At 54.0% G+C, this 14584-nt stretch overlaps 1 protein-coding gene across 2 annotated transcripts in view; it reads left to right on the plus strand.

Moving 5' to 3' along the window:
• Positions 1 to 518: 518 nt before the first annotated feature.
• Positions 519 to 14584, plus strand: part of Pde2a (phosphodiesterase 2A) — a 104069-nt gene continuing 90003 nt past the window's right edge. Inside the window, exon 1 of one of the 2 annotated variants that reach the window (XM_045145480.1) lies at positions 519 to 826. In XM_045145480.1, coding sequence (XP_045001415.1) covers positions 756 to 826 — 71 coding nt within the window. In that variant the 5' untranslated portion in view covers positions 519 to 755. The remainder of the gene's footprint in view (positions 827 to 14584) is intronic. The other variant, XM_045145482.1, reaches the window with a different exon arrangement.

Consider the following 14584-nt stretch of genomic DNA (forward strand, 5'->3'; position numbering starts at 1 on the left):
GCACTTTCACACTGGGATGTGCCTTAGGACGCAACATAAAGCCAGTGAGGGTGCCCAGAGGGTGTGGCAGCTAATTCTGCATGAAGCCTCACCCTCAGACTCAAAGAAGGCACAGGTGTGTCCCCACCCTGAGGGACTCTGGATGGGGGCTGCAGAGAGTCTAGGTTATGTCCACCTGCCTCCTTGAGTTTCGGTCCCCCATCTTTACTTAGCAAAAAGATTGTGACTCAATCTGTCTCGCTCCCGCTTCTTCCTCTGATTTTGTTCTCTCCCCCTGCCCCAGCTTGATTTCTCTGTGAGCTTCCCTCAGGCCTCTCCGATCTCTGTATTTCCATCTTGAACTCTATGGCTCTGCTCCTTCTTCGTGTGTTTCTTTTCCTGTCTCCGTCTGGTCTGTGCATCACTCAGTCTCTCCCTCTGTGTGTGTCTTCTCCCCCTCCCTCGCTCCCTCTCTGTCTGGGCCTCTCTCTGTTCCTCCTCCCTCCTCCCTCCCCCTCTTGTATTATCAGACCTGCTCCAGCCTCCTCCCAGAGCCAGCCGAGCTGCAGAGGCAGTGGCAGCCAGAGAGGCAGGCGGAGCAGTGGAGCAGCCCGGAGGCAGAGCTGGATCGGGGTGTTGAGTCCAGGCAGAGTAGGGAACAGGCCATCGCTCTTGGATCCTGTGCCTGCTGGGGGCGCCCTTCCAAGAATTCCGGGCAGGAGGGACAGGGCGAGATGCCACTTTAGTCTGGCCAGGGAGGCAGATGATGAGGAGTGATGGGGCAGGCATGCGGCCACTCCATCCTCTGCAGAAGCCAGCAGTACCCCGCGGCACGACCGGCTGAGCCGTGAGTATAGCCAGGGGCTGGGGGTCCGGGTGAGCAGCGGCAGCCAGAGATGCCGCACACGGGGTCCAGGGGGTCCCTCCAGAAGCTGGGGTTGACATGGAGCCGAGCCACGTGGAAGGATCAATCTTGTTCCTGGGAATCCAGTGGTGGGACTGCAGCCTCGTTGGGTGCCTTGGTGCATGGGGAGGGGTGCCTGGCCTCCAGCCAGGAGGCGGTGAAGCTGGGGTCCCAGAGGAGGGCTGGGGGAGGGGTTGAACCTGAGCCCTTCCTCGGGGCGCTGCAGTGGGGTAGAGGTGGAGTTTAGCCTAGGAGTTTTTCAAGGAGCTCTGGGGGCTGAGATGGGATAATTCAGGACCCTGGAGAGGGACAGGGTCTCTGTCTTTTGGGATGTGAATGGCCCTGGAAAAAGAGAGGGTCATGGGTAATACCCTTCATGGAACTGGGGTTCAGGACCATCACTTTATGCAACTTTACCCAAAAGCATTGGTCTCACTATTTAGCCACAGAACTGTTGGAATGAGGGCTGTGTTTCAGCCTTGTGGTTCAGGGTCTGCAGGTGTGAAGAGGGGACTCCGTGGATAGGGTTCTGCAGGGACGCTGATGGTGGCAGGCAGGTGATTGTGTGTGCATGTGTGTGCAAATGTGCATGCACATTTGCACAAGTCAGTGGAGAGGTCTAGGCCAAGCTACATGAGTGTGTGTGTGTGTGTGTGTGTGTGTGTGTGTGTGTAAGCCAATGGGGTGTAAGAGACATCCTGGGTGTAGAGGGGCCTTTAGGATTCAGGGGCCACTGGGGTTATATGTGCAGCCTGTGTGGGTTTGTGAGCACCAGTGTGTGGCTCTGGAAGTTTACTTGCTCACGTTTGAGTGTGAGTGGAGGCTGTTGTGTGTATACATAAGTGTGTGTCAGGTTGTTTGCATGTTATCATGGGTATCATGTCTGTAAGATAGAGTAACTATCTGTTTGATTGGTCATGTGCGCATCTATGTTTGTGTATAATTAGAGCTTGGATAAGTGTTCTGTAAGCCTGTAGGTGGATCTGTGTGCTCACGTAAGTCTTCTGGCGTGGGTGTGTGATCATGGGCTGGTGAGTATGAACGTGTGTGTGTGTCTTGGTCTTTGTGTGCCTGAGATACGTGTGTGTGTGTGCGTGTTTATGTTCATCTGAGGGTGTGTGCAGGGAGGTGTTTCTCTCCTTCAGTGTTTGAGGGCACAGTTGAGACACTGTGGCCCACCTAGGGAGAGAGGAGGTGGCTGAATGTGTAGCCACCTCTGTGAGCATGGGACAATTCGTCCTGTGCCCTGTGGAGAGATGTGGAAAAGAAATAGGCAATAATGATTCACCCTCTGGGGCCTCCTAAGCCTCACAGATATGAAATGGCTTAAGAATAATGAAGCAGTAAAGGTCAGTCTAAAGCTAACAGGTGGGGTGCGTGGGGGAATGCATGAGCAGAGATCCTGGGGTGGGATTGGGCACGTGGGGAGCAGGGATACAGCTGCACAGATCAGCAGGGGGAGTGGCTGCAGGGGTACGCCGAATCTACATCCTACAGAACTTTGAACTCCAAGGTCCCTTGGGCTTTGTCCCAAAGGCTCCCCCCCCCCGAGCCTGGGGAGGTTTCATACAGGGAAGGGACGGGATCAAACTCGCCCTTCAGAAACCTGCACTATTGAGGTTGAGCTGGAATACAGAGATGGGGCCAGGAGGCAAAGGTCCTGCCGTGAGAGGCCAGGCCCAATGCAGAGCTGTGAGGCCTGGGGTCAAGTGGACCAAGGGGTAAGTGACACCCGGACTTCTGAAGGGGATCTTCGGGAATTCAGGAAGTCTGAAGCTCAGCCTTGGACTTGAGTGATCCAGGAGACCGGGGTGGGGGTGGGTCAAAGCTCATGGTTCAGATACTGGGGCAGATGCTGTGGAGTTCCTACTCAATATGCCCGGAGTCTGAGATCATAGGGCCCTTTCTTGCCAGATGGACCTGGCTGTGGCCTGCAAGGCTGGACCTCCTCTTTAGCCTGTCCCTCCCCCAGCCTTTAGGCTGCGCAAAGCCCTCGATTACCTGTGCTTGGGTCAGCTCACTGAGGGTTAATTGCCTATGCTCCCTGCACCCCCAAGCCTGGCTTCCCCAGCCCACCAAGCAGCTCCCGCCACTGTTCCTGCTTCCCACTCCAGCCTCCTGTCCCCAGGGACGGCTGATGGCCTGGCTGGGATCTAGCCAAATGGTGTTGGGGGGCAGTGCTCTCAGCAGAGCCCCCCCCCCCCTTCAGTCTTAATGGACTGGGTATTTCATCCTCAGCTGTGCTGCTATGCTGGGCCTGCCCTTGCCTGACGTCTGCTGCTCGGGGCCTGTAGAATCTACCCACTCAGCATGATTCCCTCGTTCATTCACCCATTCATTCATTTGTTCATTATTTCCCATGGAGTCCCCAGTGCCTGACCATGGGGCTAGTGAGCCAGTACCATGTCTAGTCTGATGAGGGAGGCAGAGGTGGAAACTGGCCACCACAGTCTTACCGAGCTAGGTGGGGGAAGATTTGGAGGGAGAGGCATTTGGCTGGGTCCTGAAAGACAGGTGACAGTCACCCAGACAAGGATCAGAGGGAACAGCACGGTAAGGCGGCCGCCCGGAAGGGGCATTGTGTTCAAGGGGCAGAATGAGCTGAGGTTGGCAGGAGCCCGAAGGGACGTGGAGGACTGGAGGGGGTCAGCTTCTGTAGGGTTTCTAATGCCATCCCAAAGGGGCTGGGGCCTTTCCTCAGGAAAATAGTGCTTCTTGATAGACTGCCTCCCATAGAAAGCCCTCCCAGGTGGCCCTTTCCTTTGGACCCTGTGGCTCATCCTGAAGTCTCCACCCCTGACATTCTAGGATGGGAAACTATGGCTCAAACTCCTGCATGTGAGTCCCTTGCCAGCCAGCTATGATGTCTCTCGAGGAGAGGAACTACGTCATCTCACTTCCCACCTCACTCGGGGCACCAGGCCGGGCTCTAGGGCCAGTGCAGCCTCTGAGTGGGAGAAACACTAAGATAGAGGCTGCTGCCCTCCTCTCTACAGTGGACATGCCAATCTGCCCAGCCTAGTACTTTCACACTCATCTTTTCCTGCCTGGACAACGCATGCCTTGAACCCTGTGCCTTCTCTTCAGAATTCGGCTACTCCAGGCTACCTGGTCTGGCCTTATGTTTTTACTTCATCCTGGGTCATTGTCCTGGTCAGGAACACAGTGACCTAAGAGAGGCAGATACACAGCCCAGGCAGAGCGAGGGAGAGGAGCAGTCTCTGTTCCAACTATGCATTGCGAACTCAGTGAGGGATAAATCCTGAGCCCTCTCCCGGAATCATGATAAACATGCAGGCTTGGACCTAAACGGGGTTGAGGATAGATGGCGGGAAGGACCACCCAGTGCAGAAGCGCTGTGGGATCTCCTGACCACACGAGTGGGCTGGGGATGAGGGAGAAGGGGTCTTAGGAACAAGAGGGAGTTGGAGGCAGAGCCTCGGTCCACCATGACCTTCCTGCATATGACGCGAGTCAGCCAGATAGAGGGAATATGGGTCCCTTTAGCAGCCATTCATGGAGCTACCGTCCAACCAAATTTGGCTACTCTGGAAGGACATGGGCTGTGGCAGGGGGAAGGCTGGCTGTTTCCCTATCCGTGCCAGGGCCAAGGGATGTCATTCAGGAGGAGGGATCATAGGGGCCAGCCTTGAAGGAAGAGTCACTTCTGGCCAAATTGCAGGGCAGTTCTGGGAAGGGGGGTGCACGCGCTGTGCAAAGCGCCAGAGGCAGAGATGGCATGGTTGTACTTGTGCCAGGACTGGGGGCGTTCAGAGTGGCCTGAGGATGAAGGGTCATGCTAGGCTGAGGCAGCGGGACAGGAGCAGGCAATTGAGGTTGGCCTATGGCAAGCACTGTCAGCCTAACATAAACATTCTTCCACCCCCCCCCCCCCCACCAGGGTAGGGTCTCATTCAAGATCAGGCTGATCTGGAATTCACTCTGTAGTCTCAGGGTGGCCTCAAACTCACGGCGATCCACCTCCCTCTGCCTCCCGAGTGCTGGGATTAAAGGCGTATGCCACCACACCCTGCCTCACACAAATATTCTTGTAAGTTTGCAACATCTTGGTCTGTTCCAGTGCCCTTGACCAGGGCCTGAGGAGACACCCTGCCCTGCCTGAGCATGGGCTTTCAGTGAACCAGCGGAAGCCCTGGAAACGAGGGCAAGGCGAGGCAGCATTTGAAGAAGGAACGTGGGCCCTCCCAGAAAGTAGCATGCAAATGAATGCAAAGTAATATGCAAATCAGCCAGTTGGGTTTGGCAGCTTAAGCTGGGAGATGAGGCATTCTTCCCTTCCATGCTGTCCCCCCACCCCCAACCAGGCAGGAGCAGCCAGGACAGCTTTGCCCATGCTCTGACTGTCCTGGCTTGTTTGAGCCACAGGACTGTGGCCTCCAGGGTGGGGACCACAGACTCCCCATCCATCCTCTCGGGACGTCGATATATTTAGTAACGGTGCTGTTCACACATTTATCTCCCATTGTTCAGCTGCCTGCTCCCTGGGAAAGGCCAGATCCCCAGTGACGTGACCCACTTCTCGAAGTCTCCAAAGTCACCCTCTCATTTACCCTCCTTGAAAAACTGGAGGCCACTGGGTTTTGGTTGCCTCAGAGGGGGAGTTGAGTCAGATATCCGGGGAGGACTTCCCAACAATGTTGCTGGGATGCATGGAGCCCGGCGCTTCGGGGCTCTCGCTGGGATAGTCACTCTGAGTCCAGAGGAGGCTTTGAAGTTGGAGCAAAGACTATGGCAGACAGGCCTTGGTCACTCCAGAGCTGTGAGGTTCTGGGCAAGTGGCTTGACTTCCCTGGAACCTCGACACAGGAAGTGTGATGGAGGTAACCCTGTTGGCCTCAGGGGGAGGTTGAGAGGCATCTGAAAGCGCAGAACTTGGCCCCAGGCACGAAGCAAGTGCGCCTAGCTGCCGCCATTGTGAGCCACCCACCTTCATGGACACTTTTAGACCACAGCTAGGAGCCTGGAGACTGTCCTTGTGTGGGAGAGAGATTTAGAATGGAGCCGAGGCGGTGGTGGGTGTGGTGAGTGAGAGGCACAGATGCTTTGTGGGTTAGGGTCCAGTTGTACCAGGAACATGTGACCACCTTGCTAGGTTGCCCCTGCCTTGTCTGAGACCAACCCTCAGAGCCCAGTAGAAAAGGAAAAAAAAAAAAAAAAAAAAAGGGCTTGATAAGGAAGGGGTTAAACCTATGGCCCCACCCCTATGGCACCCTGAGAGCGAGGCATTCTGGGAGTTGTAGTCCGGTGCATCTTTGCAGTACTTCGCAATACTTTGTCCGGCCTCCTTCCATTCAAACCCACATCTTGCTGAGATTGGCGGGTGGCAGGCTCCGGTGGGTGCTGGGGGCTGTGGACGGAAGGTGAAGAGGCCGCAAGCTCTTCCCTGCTGCCTGCAAGCTCGCTGGGTGGCGGAGGGGGGGGTGTGCTGGAGGTGGGAGCAGGGATCAAAGGATTAAGCGGTAAGGAGAACTCCTTGCCCAGGCACACAGAAGTTTACAGCTGCCCGAGCCCTATTTTCACAGCTATGATCTCGTTTAATCCCCTTCACAAGCCCAAAGAGGCTGCTGTTTTCTAGTACAAGGAGCACAGGCTCCATGAAGGGACTGACTCGTGCACGGGGCTTGGTGGGGCCAGGCCCCCGAGCCCAGGACCCTTGTCTCCCTAAGCACCTGCCCTTTTCTTGGATTGTTTGTCCAGATGGAGCAGACATGAAAGGTTCAAGTTGTGGGTGAGGTATCTCAGCAGGTTAACAGCTGAATAAAGAGTAGCTGAGGGCTCCCCTCTGCCCCCCCCCTCCAAGGCAAGGGTTGGGCCTCGTGGGACATGAGGGGCTGAGAGTTCGGACTCCGTTGTTGTGATCCACCAGGACACCTCCCCTCCCCTCCCACCCACAAGGGGAAGCTTCCTGTGAGAGACCCGGCCAGTGTTGGGTTTGGGAAAGGATACTAGCAGCCTTGGCTGAATGGACTGAAGTAAGAAACGGAAGTTAGCCTGAGGCCCCCTTCCCCTTCCCTCCCCGCCCCGCCCCCCGGACTCCACGGTCGGATCACTAAACATTTTGCTCCTTTTTCTCTTCTTCTCTTTTTCTCTCCCCTTTCTTCTACTCCCCTCCACGTCAGGCTGGGGAGGGATGAATGACTGTACCCCAGAGCTGTGGTGTAATGCTGCACGTGTCCAGCAGGGGTCGCTGCCTGCAGCCTATTCCAGCCCCTGTGGTCTTTTCTGTTTGAAGGGCCAGCAGAAGAGAAGCTTGCGCCAGGAGCCCAGAATGGTGGACATGGGACAGTGTCCTACTGCAATGGGGCCTTTCTGCAGTGGCATAGTAGGGAGTGAGGGCAAAGGAGAGGTGGAGCCCCGCGCAACAGGGACAGACGTATTGGGTGAGGTCCAAGAAAGTTCCTCTTTACAGCGCTGGGACCCTCTGCTACTGGGAAATGGGTATAGATAGGATGACATTGCATTTGTGGTCTATTGGGTAATGATTTGCTTGGAATTTGCCTGATACTAAGATGTGTGTGTGTGTGTGTGTGTGTGTGTGTGTGTGTGTGTGTGTATACATACCTGATTCTAGTATACAGGTCTGTAGGGGAGGATGTTCTGGTCCTTGTATCTTTGTAAATTTTTTGGTTTTTCGAAGTAGAGTCTCGCTCTAGACCAGGCTGACCTGGAATTCACTATGTCGTCTCAGGGTGGCTTTGAACTCATAGCGATCTTCCTACCTCTGCATCCCAAATGCTGGGATTAAAGGCGTGCGCCACCGTACCCGGCTAAAAATGTGCATTTTTTTTTTTTTTGCTTTGTTTTGTGTTCTGAGGTAGGGTCTCACTTTGGCCTATGCTGTACTGGTATTCACTCTGTAGTTTCAGGGTGGCCTGGAACTCACGGCGATCCTTCTACCTCCGCCCCCCCCCCCCCCTGTGCGCTGGGATTCAAGGCATGCACCACCACGCCCGGTTTATGCCTGATTCTTGGAAAAGTGGTTATGTGTGTGTGAGAGTGTGGCTTGTGTATGTGTGTGTGTGCCTGTGAGGAGTGTTGCACACTGGTGTTGTAGTGCAACTGTGGGTGTGTATCTGTGTGCATAGTGCCTGCGTTTGTGAGTGTGTGGATGAACACGCGTGTGTGTAAGCCCTTACACCTGAGCTACTGATCCAGCAAGACCTCACCAAGGTCTGGTTCCTCAACACTCTGACCTGGGTCCCACCTGGCTAAAGGTCGGGACAAGATGAATGTGAACACGGATTGCATGGGCTGCTGCAGATTTCACACTTGTGCTTCCTCCTCAAGACTCTAGGATCCCTGCCTGTCAAGGAGGGCCTCGCAGGAACAAGGTGTCTTTGTGTTCAGGCACAGGTTGGGTGGCCGGGATCCTTCACAATTAACTGGGGGACTGGAAGTGGCTGAGGAGTGTAGGTTCTATTCTTTGCTGAAACTCCTAATGACCACACCTGCACCCCACTCAGAATTTCCGGCACTGTCAACCCAGGCCTCTTGTAGAGAAGTAATTATGGAAGTCCAGAGAGCAGCAAGGGGATTAAACCAAAAGCAAGATCAGGGTGAAAGACAGGACTTGGTGTGGAGGAAAGGGTGTGTGTGTGTGGCCTGAAGGGGCCTCTCTCCCTCAGCCTCTCAGGAAGTTGGGGAACCCTGAGGAGATCCACGGCCACATTGGCACCTCCTGCACCTGGGCTTCTCCACTCCTCTGAGCTTGTGGCTTTGAAGCTCCTGGATCAGGGAGCTTCTGCATGCTGGGAGATGTCTCCCAGAGAGCTTGTGAAGTCTGTCATCCCACAGAACACGGGGACTCCGGGAGAGGAGCTCGGTGGTGGGTGGGTTGAGGGAGGGACCGTCTCTCAAAGTCCCAGTTACCTCATGTTTGAGCCGTTGCTTTTATTTTAGGTGATGACTGCTCTAACATTCAAGGCCTTCCTACGATCTCTCCTTGGTTTCTTTGTGCTGAGGCAGCACTGGGTTGTCCTGGAGCAGGCGTGGCTCAGGGGGAGGGGGCAGGACTGGCCCCTGGGCAGTGACCATCTTTGGAAGGAGGGTTGAGCCTCCGACCTGGGGGGTGAGGGGGAGGTACTAACAGAGGCTGTTGCACCTGCTTTGGGGGGCTCTGCCTGTCAAAAGGCTGATTGTACAGGCCCTGAAGGGGCCTAAACTGTAGCTGCCTGGAGCGGCCAGAGGAAGATACGGGGAAGATGGGGGTCTCCCGGCCTGGCTAGTGCAAGGTTTAAGGAGAGATGGCTCTGCTGGAGGAAGGAAAGCCCTGTGTCTGCACTCACACAGAACCCTGTCTTCCTATGGGCTGGGGGACAGGAGGCAGGGATCTAAGGACCCTCAGGAGGGACTGGGGTGGGAGAACGAGGACCAGCCTCTCGGAGGCTGAGAGGCAGGAAGGAGTGGGTGGACATGGGGAGGGGCACCCGGGGCTGGAGGATGAGAGGCCAGAGGTGGGGGACCTGAGATATAGCCTCAGGCTGGGGGATAGGGGAGGCTTCCTGGGGCTGGGACTGTGTAGGAACCAGGGTAGGAGCAGGCAAGAGAACCATGCCTTTCCCATGTCAGAGAATCCAGAATTAATTTAAAGCTCTGAGTTGGGTGGATTAGAGGCTATATGAGGAGAGAGAGAGAGAGAGAATTTTAGAATTTATTCCACCCCCTTTTCTTTTTAGTCTTTTAAATTTTTGTTTGTTTGTTTTTATGTTTTTCTAGGTAGGGTCTCACTCTGGCCCAGGCTGACCTGGAATTCACTATGTAGTCTCAGGATGGCCTCGAACTCACAGCCATCCTCCTACCTCTGCCTCCCGAGTGCTGGGATTAAAGGCATGCGCTACCACACCTGGCTCCAAATATCCCTTTATTTTTATTTTTATTTTTTTTTGTCACCTTGCTTGGGACCTGGTGGGCGCTTCCTTACGCATGTATTTGGGTGCTGTCGCTCTGGGCGCTGCTTCCTGTCCTGTCTGCCTGCCACGCTCCCTGGCGGCGCAGCGCTAGGACTGAGGAGGAATGTCCTTAGGACCCAGTCGTGGGCTCTGAACCCCACTATACCACCTGCACAGACATCCGCAGTCGTTTCAGGTGATGCCCTGTACCGGTCTTCTATCTGCGCTTGTTACCCTGGCTATAGGAACCCTCCTCTGCTAGCGACAGCTGTGCCCAGCTGTAGGAAGTCTCCCTTGTGGGATGCTTCCTGAGGAGCGACGCTGGAGGTGATCTCACCCTCCAGAGGGAGCGGTGGAGGTGTACGGGAAGAGGAAGGATGGGTGACGGGGAGGCCCAGCTCACATGGGAAAGCAGAAGAGGGCTTGAAGAGAATCAAACCGTGAGCCAGGCGCGGTGGCGCACGCCTTTAATCCCAGCACTTGGGAGGCAGAGGTAGGAGGATCGCCGTGAGTTCGAGGCCACCCTGAGACTCCGTAGAGCATCAGACTGTGGTTAGCTTTGGGTTTAGGTGAGTTGGGGATCCAGTGAGGAGATGGTGTGGCAACCCAGGTGAGAGTAAATCTCCCGATGGCTAAGGATATGTGAGTTGTCTAGATCCATGCCAGGCCCACCCCAAGCTGGCAGGCCTGAGCTAGGGTCTACAGGCCTCCGTGTCTCCACCAATGCTGTAGGCCCTCCTCCCTGCCTCACGCTGCCCGTGCTGTCCACTTGTGGAAGTACCCATCAATGACACCCACGAGCCAAGCCTCCGACCTTCACCTTGCGAGCAAAGCTGCTCCTCATCTGATGCATCTCATGTTTGATGTCCTACATTGCCAGGTTCAGGCCGACTCTTCCCTTGAAGGCTTTCCTCCTGGCTTGTGGACTCCATCCACTTTACTAGCCGGATCCCTGGTTTTAGGCTTCGTTGGGAGATGAGTCAGTGAGGGCAGCCCCTTTATGGTGCTGAGTGGTTAGGGATTCTGGTCCTGCCACGCACCAGTGGGGACCCACTTCCTGCCTCCGCTGGGTCTTGAGCCCTGACTCATTAGCAGTGATAATTAGCATCCTGAGAAGCCTTCCGCCACACTCAGTGCTTACTGGTCATTAGGTGCTATTGTGGGCAACTGGGTCTCTGCTCCAGCCTCCCCTGGCCAGCCTACCCCTCCGGCTCCAGCTGGTCCAAGGAACTAGTGTCCCGGCCACACAGTGCACACACAGTGCACTGAAACTCAGACAGTCTAGACCCAGGCACAGAAACACCACAGATACACTGGAAAATGCAGCACTCCTCACACAAAGCAGCCCTCAAGGCTGGAAGATGGCTTAGTGGTTAAGGGGCTGGCCTGCAAAGCCAGAGGATCCAGGTTCGATTCCCCACATAAGCTAAATGCACAAAGTGGCACATGTGTCTGGAGTTTGTTTGCAGTGGCTGGAGACCCTAGTGCAGCCATTCTCTGTCTCTCAAATAGATAAGTAAAATGTTTTTTTGAATGATGTAAGGTAAAGGGATAAAGCTGCTCCTTAAAAAAAAAAGTAGGGGCTGGAGAGATGGCTTAGTGGTTAAGGCATTTGCCTGCAAAGTCAAAGGACCTTGGTTTGATTCCCCAGAACCCATGTAATCCAGATGCATGAGGTGACACAAGCATCTGGAGTTCATTTGCTGTGGCTGGAAGCCCTGGTGCACTCTCTCTTTCTCTCAAATAAATAAAATTTTTTTTATTAAAAAAGTTTTTTTGTTTATTTTTATTGGAGAGTGACAGACAGACAGACACACACATACACACACGCACACACACACACACACACAGAGAGAGAGAGAGAGAGAGAGAGAGAAAGCGAGAGAGAGAGAGAGAGAGAGAGAGAGAGAGAGAATGGGCGCGCCAGGGCCTCCAGCCACTGAAAACGAACTCCAGATGTGTGCACCCCCTTGTGCATCTGGCTAACATGGGTTCTGGGAATCAAGCCTCAAACCGGGGTTCTTAGGCTTCACAGACAAGCGCTTAACCACTAAGTCATCTCTCCAGCTCTAAAAATATTTTTTAAAAAGTAGGGCTGGAGAGATGGCTTAGCAGTTAAGGCACTTGCCTGCAAAGCCAGAGGATCCAGGTTTGATTCCTCAGGACTCATGTAAAGCACAAGGTGGCACATATGTCTGGAGTTCATTAGTGGTGGCTGGAGGCCCTGGTACGTCCATTCTATCTTTTTTTCTGTGTGCCTCTTCTCTCTCTCAAATAAATAAAATATTTAAAAAATATGTTTTCAAAAAGAAGCCCTCAGCATTGGTGTGGAGAGCCCCAGCATGCCCACAACTGGGGTACAGGCAGCTACAGGCACAAGACTGACCTGTAGGCAGGAGGCATTGCCTAGAGCACAGGGCCCCAGACCCAGGCAGGCAGCAAGGGCAGGGTTTGGCTCATGCTTGTGTGGACATGCCACTGGCACAATGTAGACCGAGTTGCCACAGTCACCCATCCACCTGTGCCCTTTCTTGCCTCCGGGAGCCTGCCTATGCTGTTCCCATCATCTGGCATGCCCTTTCCTTAGTGGTGGTAACCCCTCTTCCAGAGGCACTTCTGAGACTTGGTAGGGGCCTCTCCATCTCTAACCTTGGAGCTATCATTGACGATTCTCGCCCGGTCTTTGCCAAATTTGGAGAGGATGGATGTCTTTGCCTGCATCCAGTAAGCTGGCGACAGTGTGTGTGAGTGGGTCACCAGGGTCAAGATACTAGGCAGAGACTAATTTTTTGGGAAATGAGTCAAGAAGAGCGGTGAGGTGCCCCAGTGCTCAGAGCCTGGCAAAGCATTGAAACCCACGTTGCCTCATCTTCTCAAACTCAGCTGGTTTCTTTTATGTTTCCTCTAGACTTGCTGCCTGACCCGGTTCCCTCCTTCCCAAAGTTTCTCTTGCCTCTGAACCTACATGATCACTGCTCTTACACATGTGCCCCATCCTTGTGCCACCCACCCCCCTTTTTTATTTTTTAAGGTAGGGTCTCACTGTAGCCCAGGCTGACTTGGAATTCGCTATGGAGTCTCAGGCTGGCCTCGAACTCACGGCAATCCTCCTACCTCTGCCTCCCGAGCGCTGGGATTAAAGGCGTGTGCCACCACACCCAGCTTGCCATCCCCATTTTGAAGTCAGGGTTTCATGTAGCCCACAACTCTCTTGAAGCTCACTGTGGAGCTGAATATGAGCTTAAACTCTTGATCCTCCTGCCTCTACCTCCAGGGTGCTGGGATTACAGGCGTATGCTACCATGCCCAGTTTACGCAATGCTGAGACTCGGGGCTTCATGCACGCTAGCCAGGTACTCTACTCATTTAGCTACATCCCCAACCTTTTACATCTCTCTCTCTCTCTTTCTCTCTCTCCTTCCCTCTTTCTCTCTCTCTCTCCCCCTCCCTTTCTTTCTTCCCTCCTTCTTTTTGTGGTTTGGGACATCGTTTTTCTATGTAGCTCAGGCTGGCCTTGAACTCACAAACCTCTGGCCTCTATCTTCCCCTGTGCTAAAATTATAGGCCATATCTGCATCCCCCCCCGCCCCACCCGAGCTTCTGCTCCTACTTCTAAGCTCAGAGAAGTCCTCATCAGTCAAGTGTGGGGTCAGAGGGCATGGCCTTCACACATGGCTTCCCAGCCCATGCAATTCAGAATCATCGGGGAGGCGGTGGGGACATGGAGATTATGAACGCATGGCTTGGGGACTGTCTCTTGGTTCGGAACTCAGCTCCTACACGTCTCTGCAGAGGGACTCGGGAGTCCTGTCACCTTTGTTGTGCTGCTTGGAGCGGGGCGCAGTCAGGAAGCCCACCTCATTAGGGCTGCTTCTAGAATTAAGTGAGAGAAAGTACGGAATACACTTGGGTTCCCTCTCCTGCTGGGGAGACCAGGGAGCCGGATAATAAGATCAAGGATGCACAGGTGCTCACAGGAAGTGCCTACTGACTCCTGGGCTAATTGGCACCCAGTGAAACACCACCTGTGCCCTGAGCACCTACTATGCGCGCACTGTAGCTGCCCACCCTGCCTCGATCTCAGCCCAGCTGTTCCCGCTGTGGGGCTTCTCTTTTCCAGTTTTTTTTTTCCTTTTTTATTTATTTATTTTTAAATTTTTATTAGCATTTTCCATGATTATAAAAAAGCATCCCATGTTAATTCCCCCCCCTACTTTCCCCGTTGAAATTCCATTCTCCATCATATTACCTCCCCATCACAATTCAGTTTTTTTTAGATCTGTTTTATTGAAGCATAATTGACATGTAATAAAATCTCTAATTGAAAGAGGATGATGAGTTTTAATAAATATGTAGTGATGATGTAAGCCATCATTTCCATTAAGAAGAGAATTTTTGTCCCCTAAAGTTCCCTTGTGTCTTTGTAGCAAATCCTGTGTGTGTGTGTGTGTGTGTGTGTGTGTGTGTGTGTGTGTGACTTACCACACGGCTGTGAGAGGTGCTGGATTTTTCTCTCTTCAGCCGACAACCTGACCACACAGAGCCAGGCTGCCTGCAACGTGTGAGGGAGGGCCGCAGCAGCCGGACGTGGCAGCGTCACGAGCTCCCAGAGTGAATGCCAGGGGCTACCGGTGCTTCCACAAACCTGCCTCTCCAGGTGTGCCCTGGGGCCCTGGTGGCCATCCGTGGGTTCAGCCTGGATCGGGAAACTGGCCAAGATGACTTGACTTCTCTCCTCATCTTCCCCCTGCCCAGGGACTATAAACCCCACTCTGTGGATTATCGATTCCCT

Source organism: Jaculus jaculus, chromosome 3 (assembly GCF_020740685.1).
Source record: "Jaculus jaculus isolate mJacJac1 chromosome 3, mJacJac1.mat.Y.cur, whole genome shotgun sequence".
Classification (NCBI taxonomy): Eukaryota; Metazoa; Chordata; class Mammalia; order Rodentia; family Dipodidae; genus Jaculus; species Jaculus jaculus.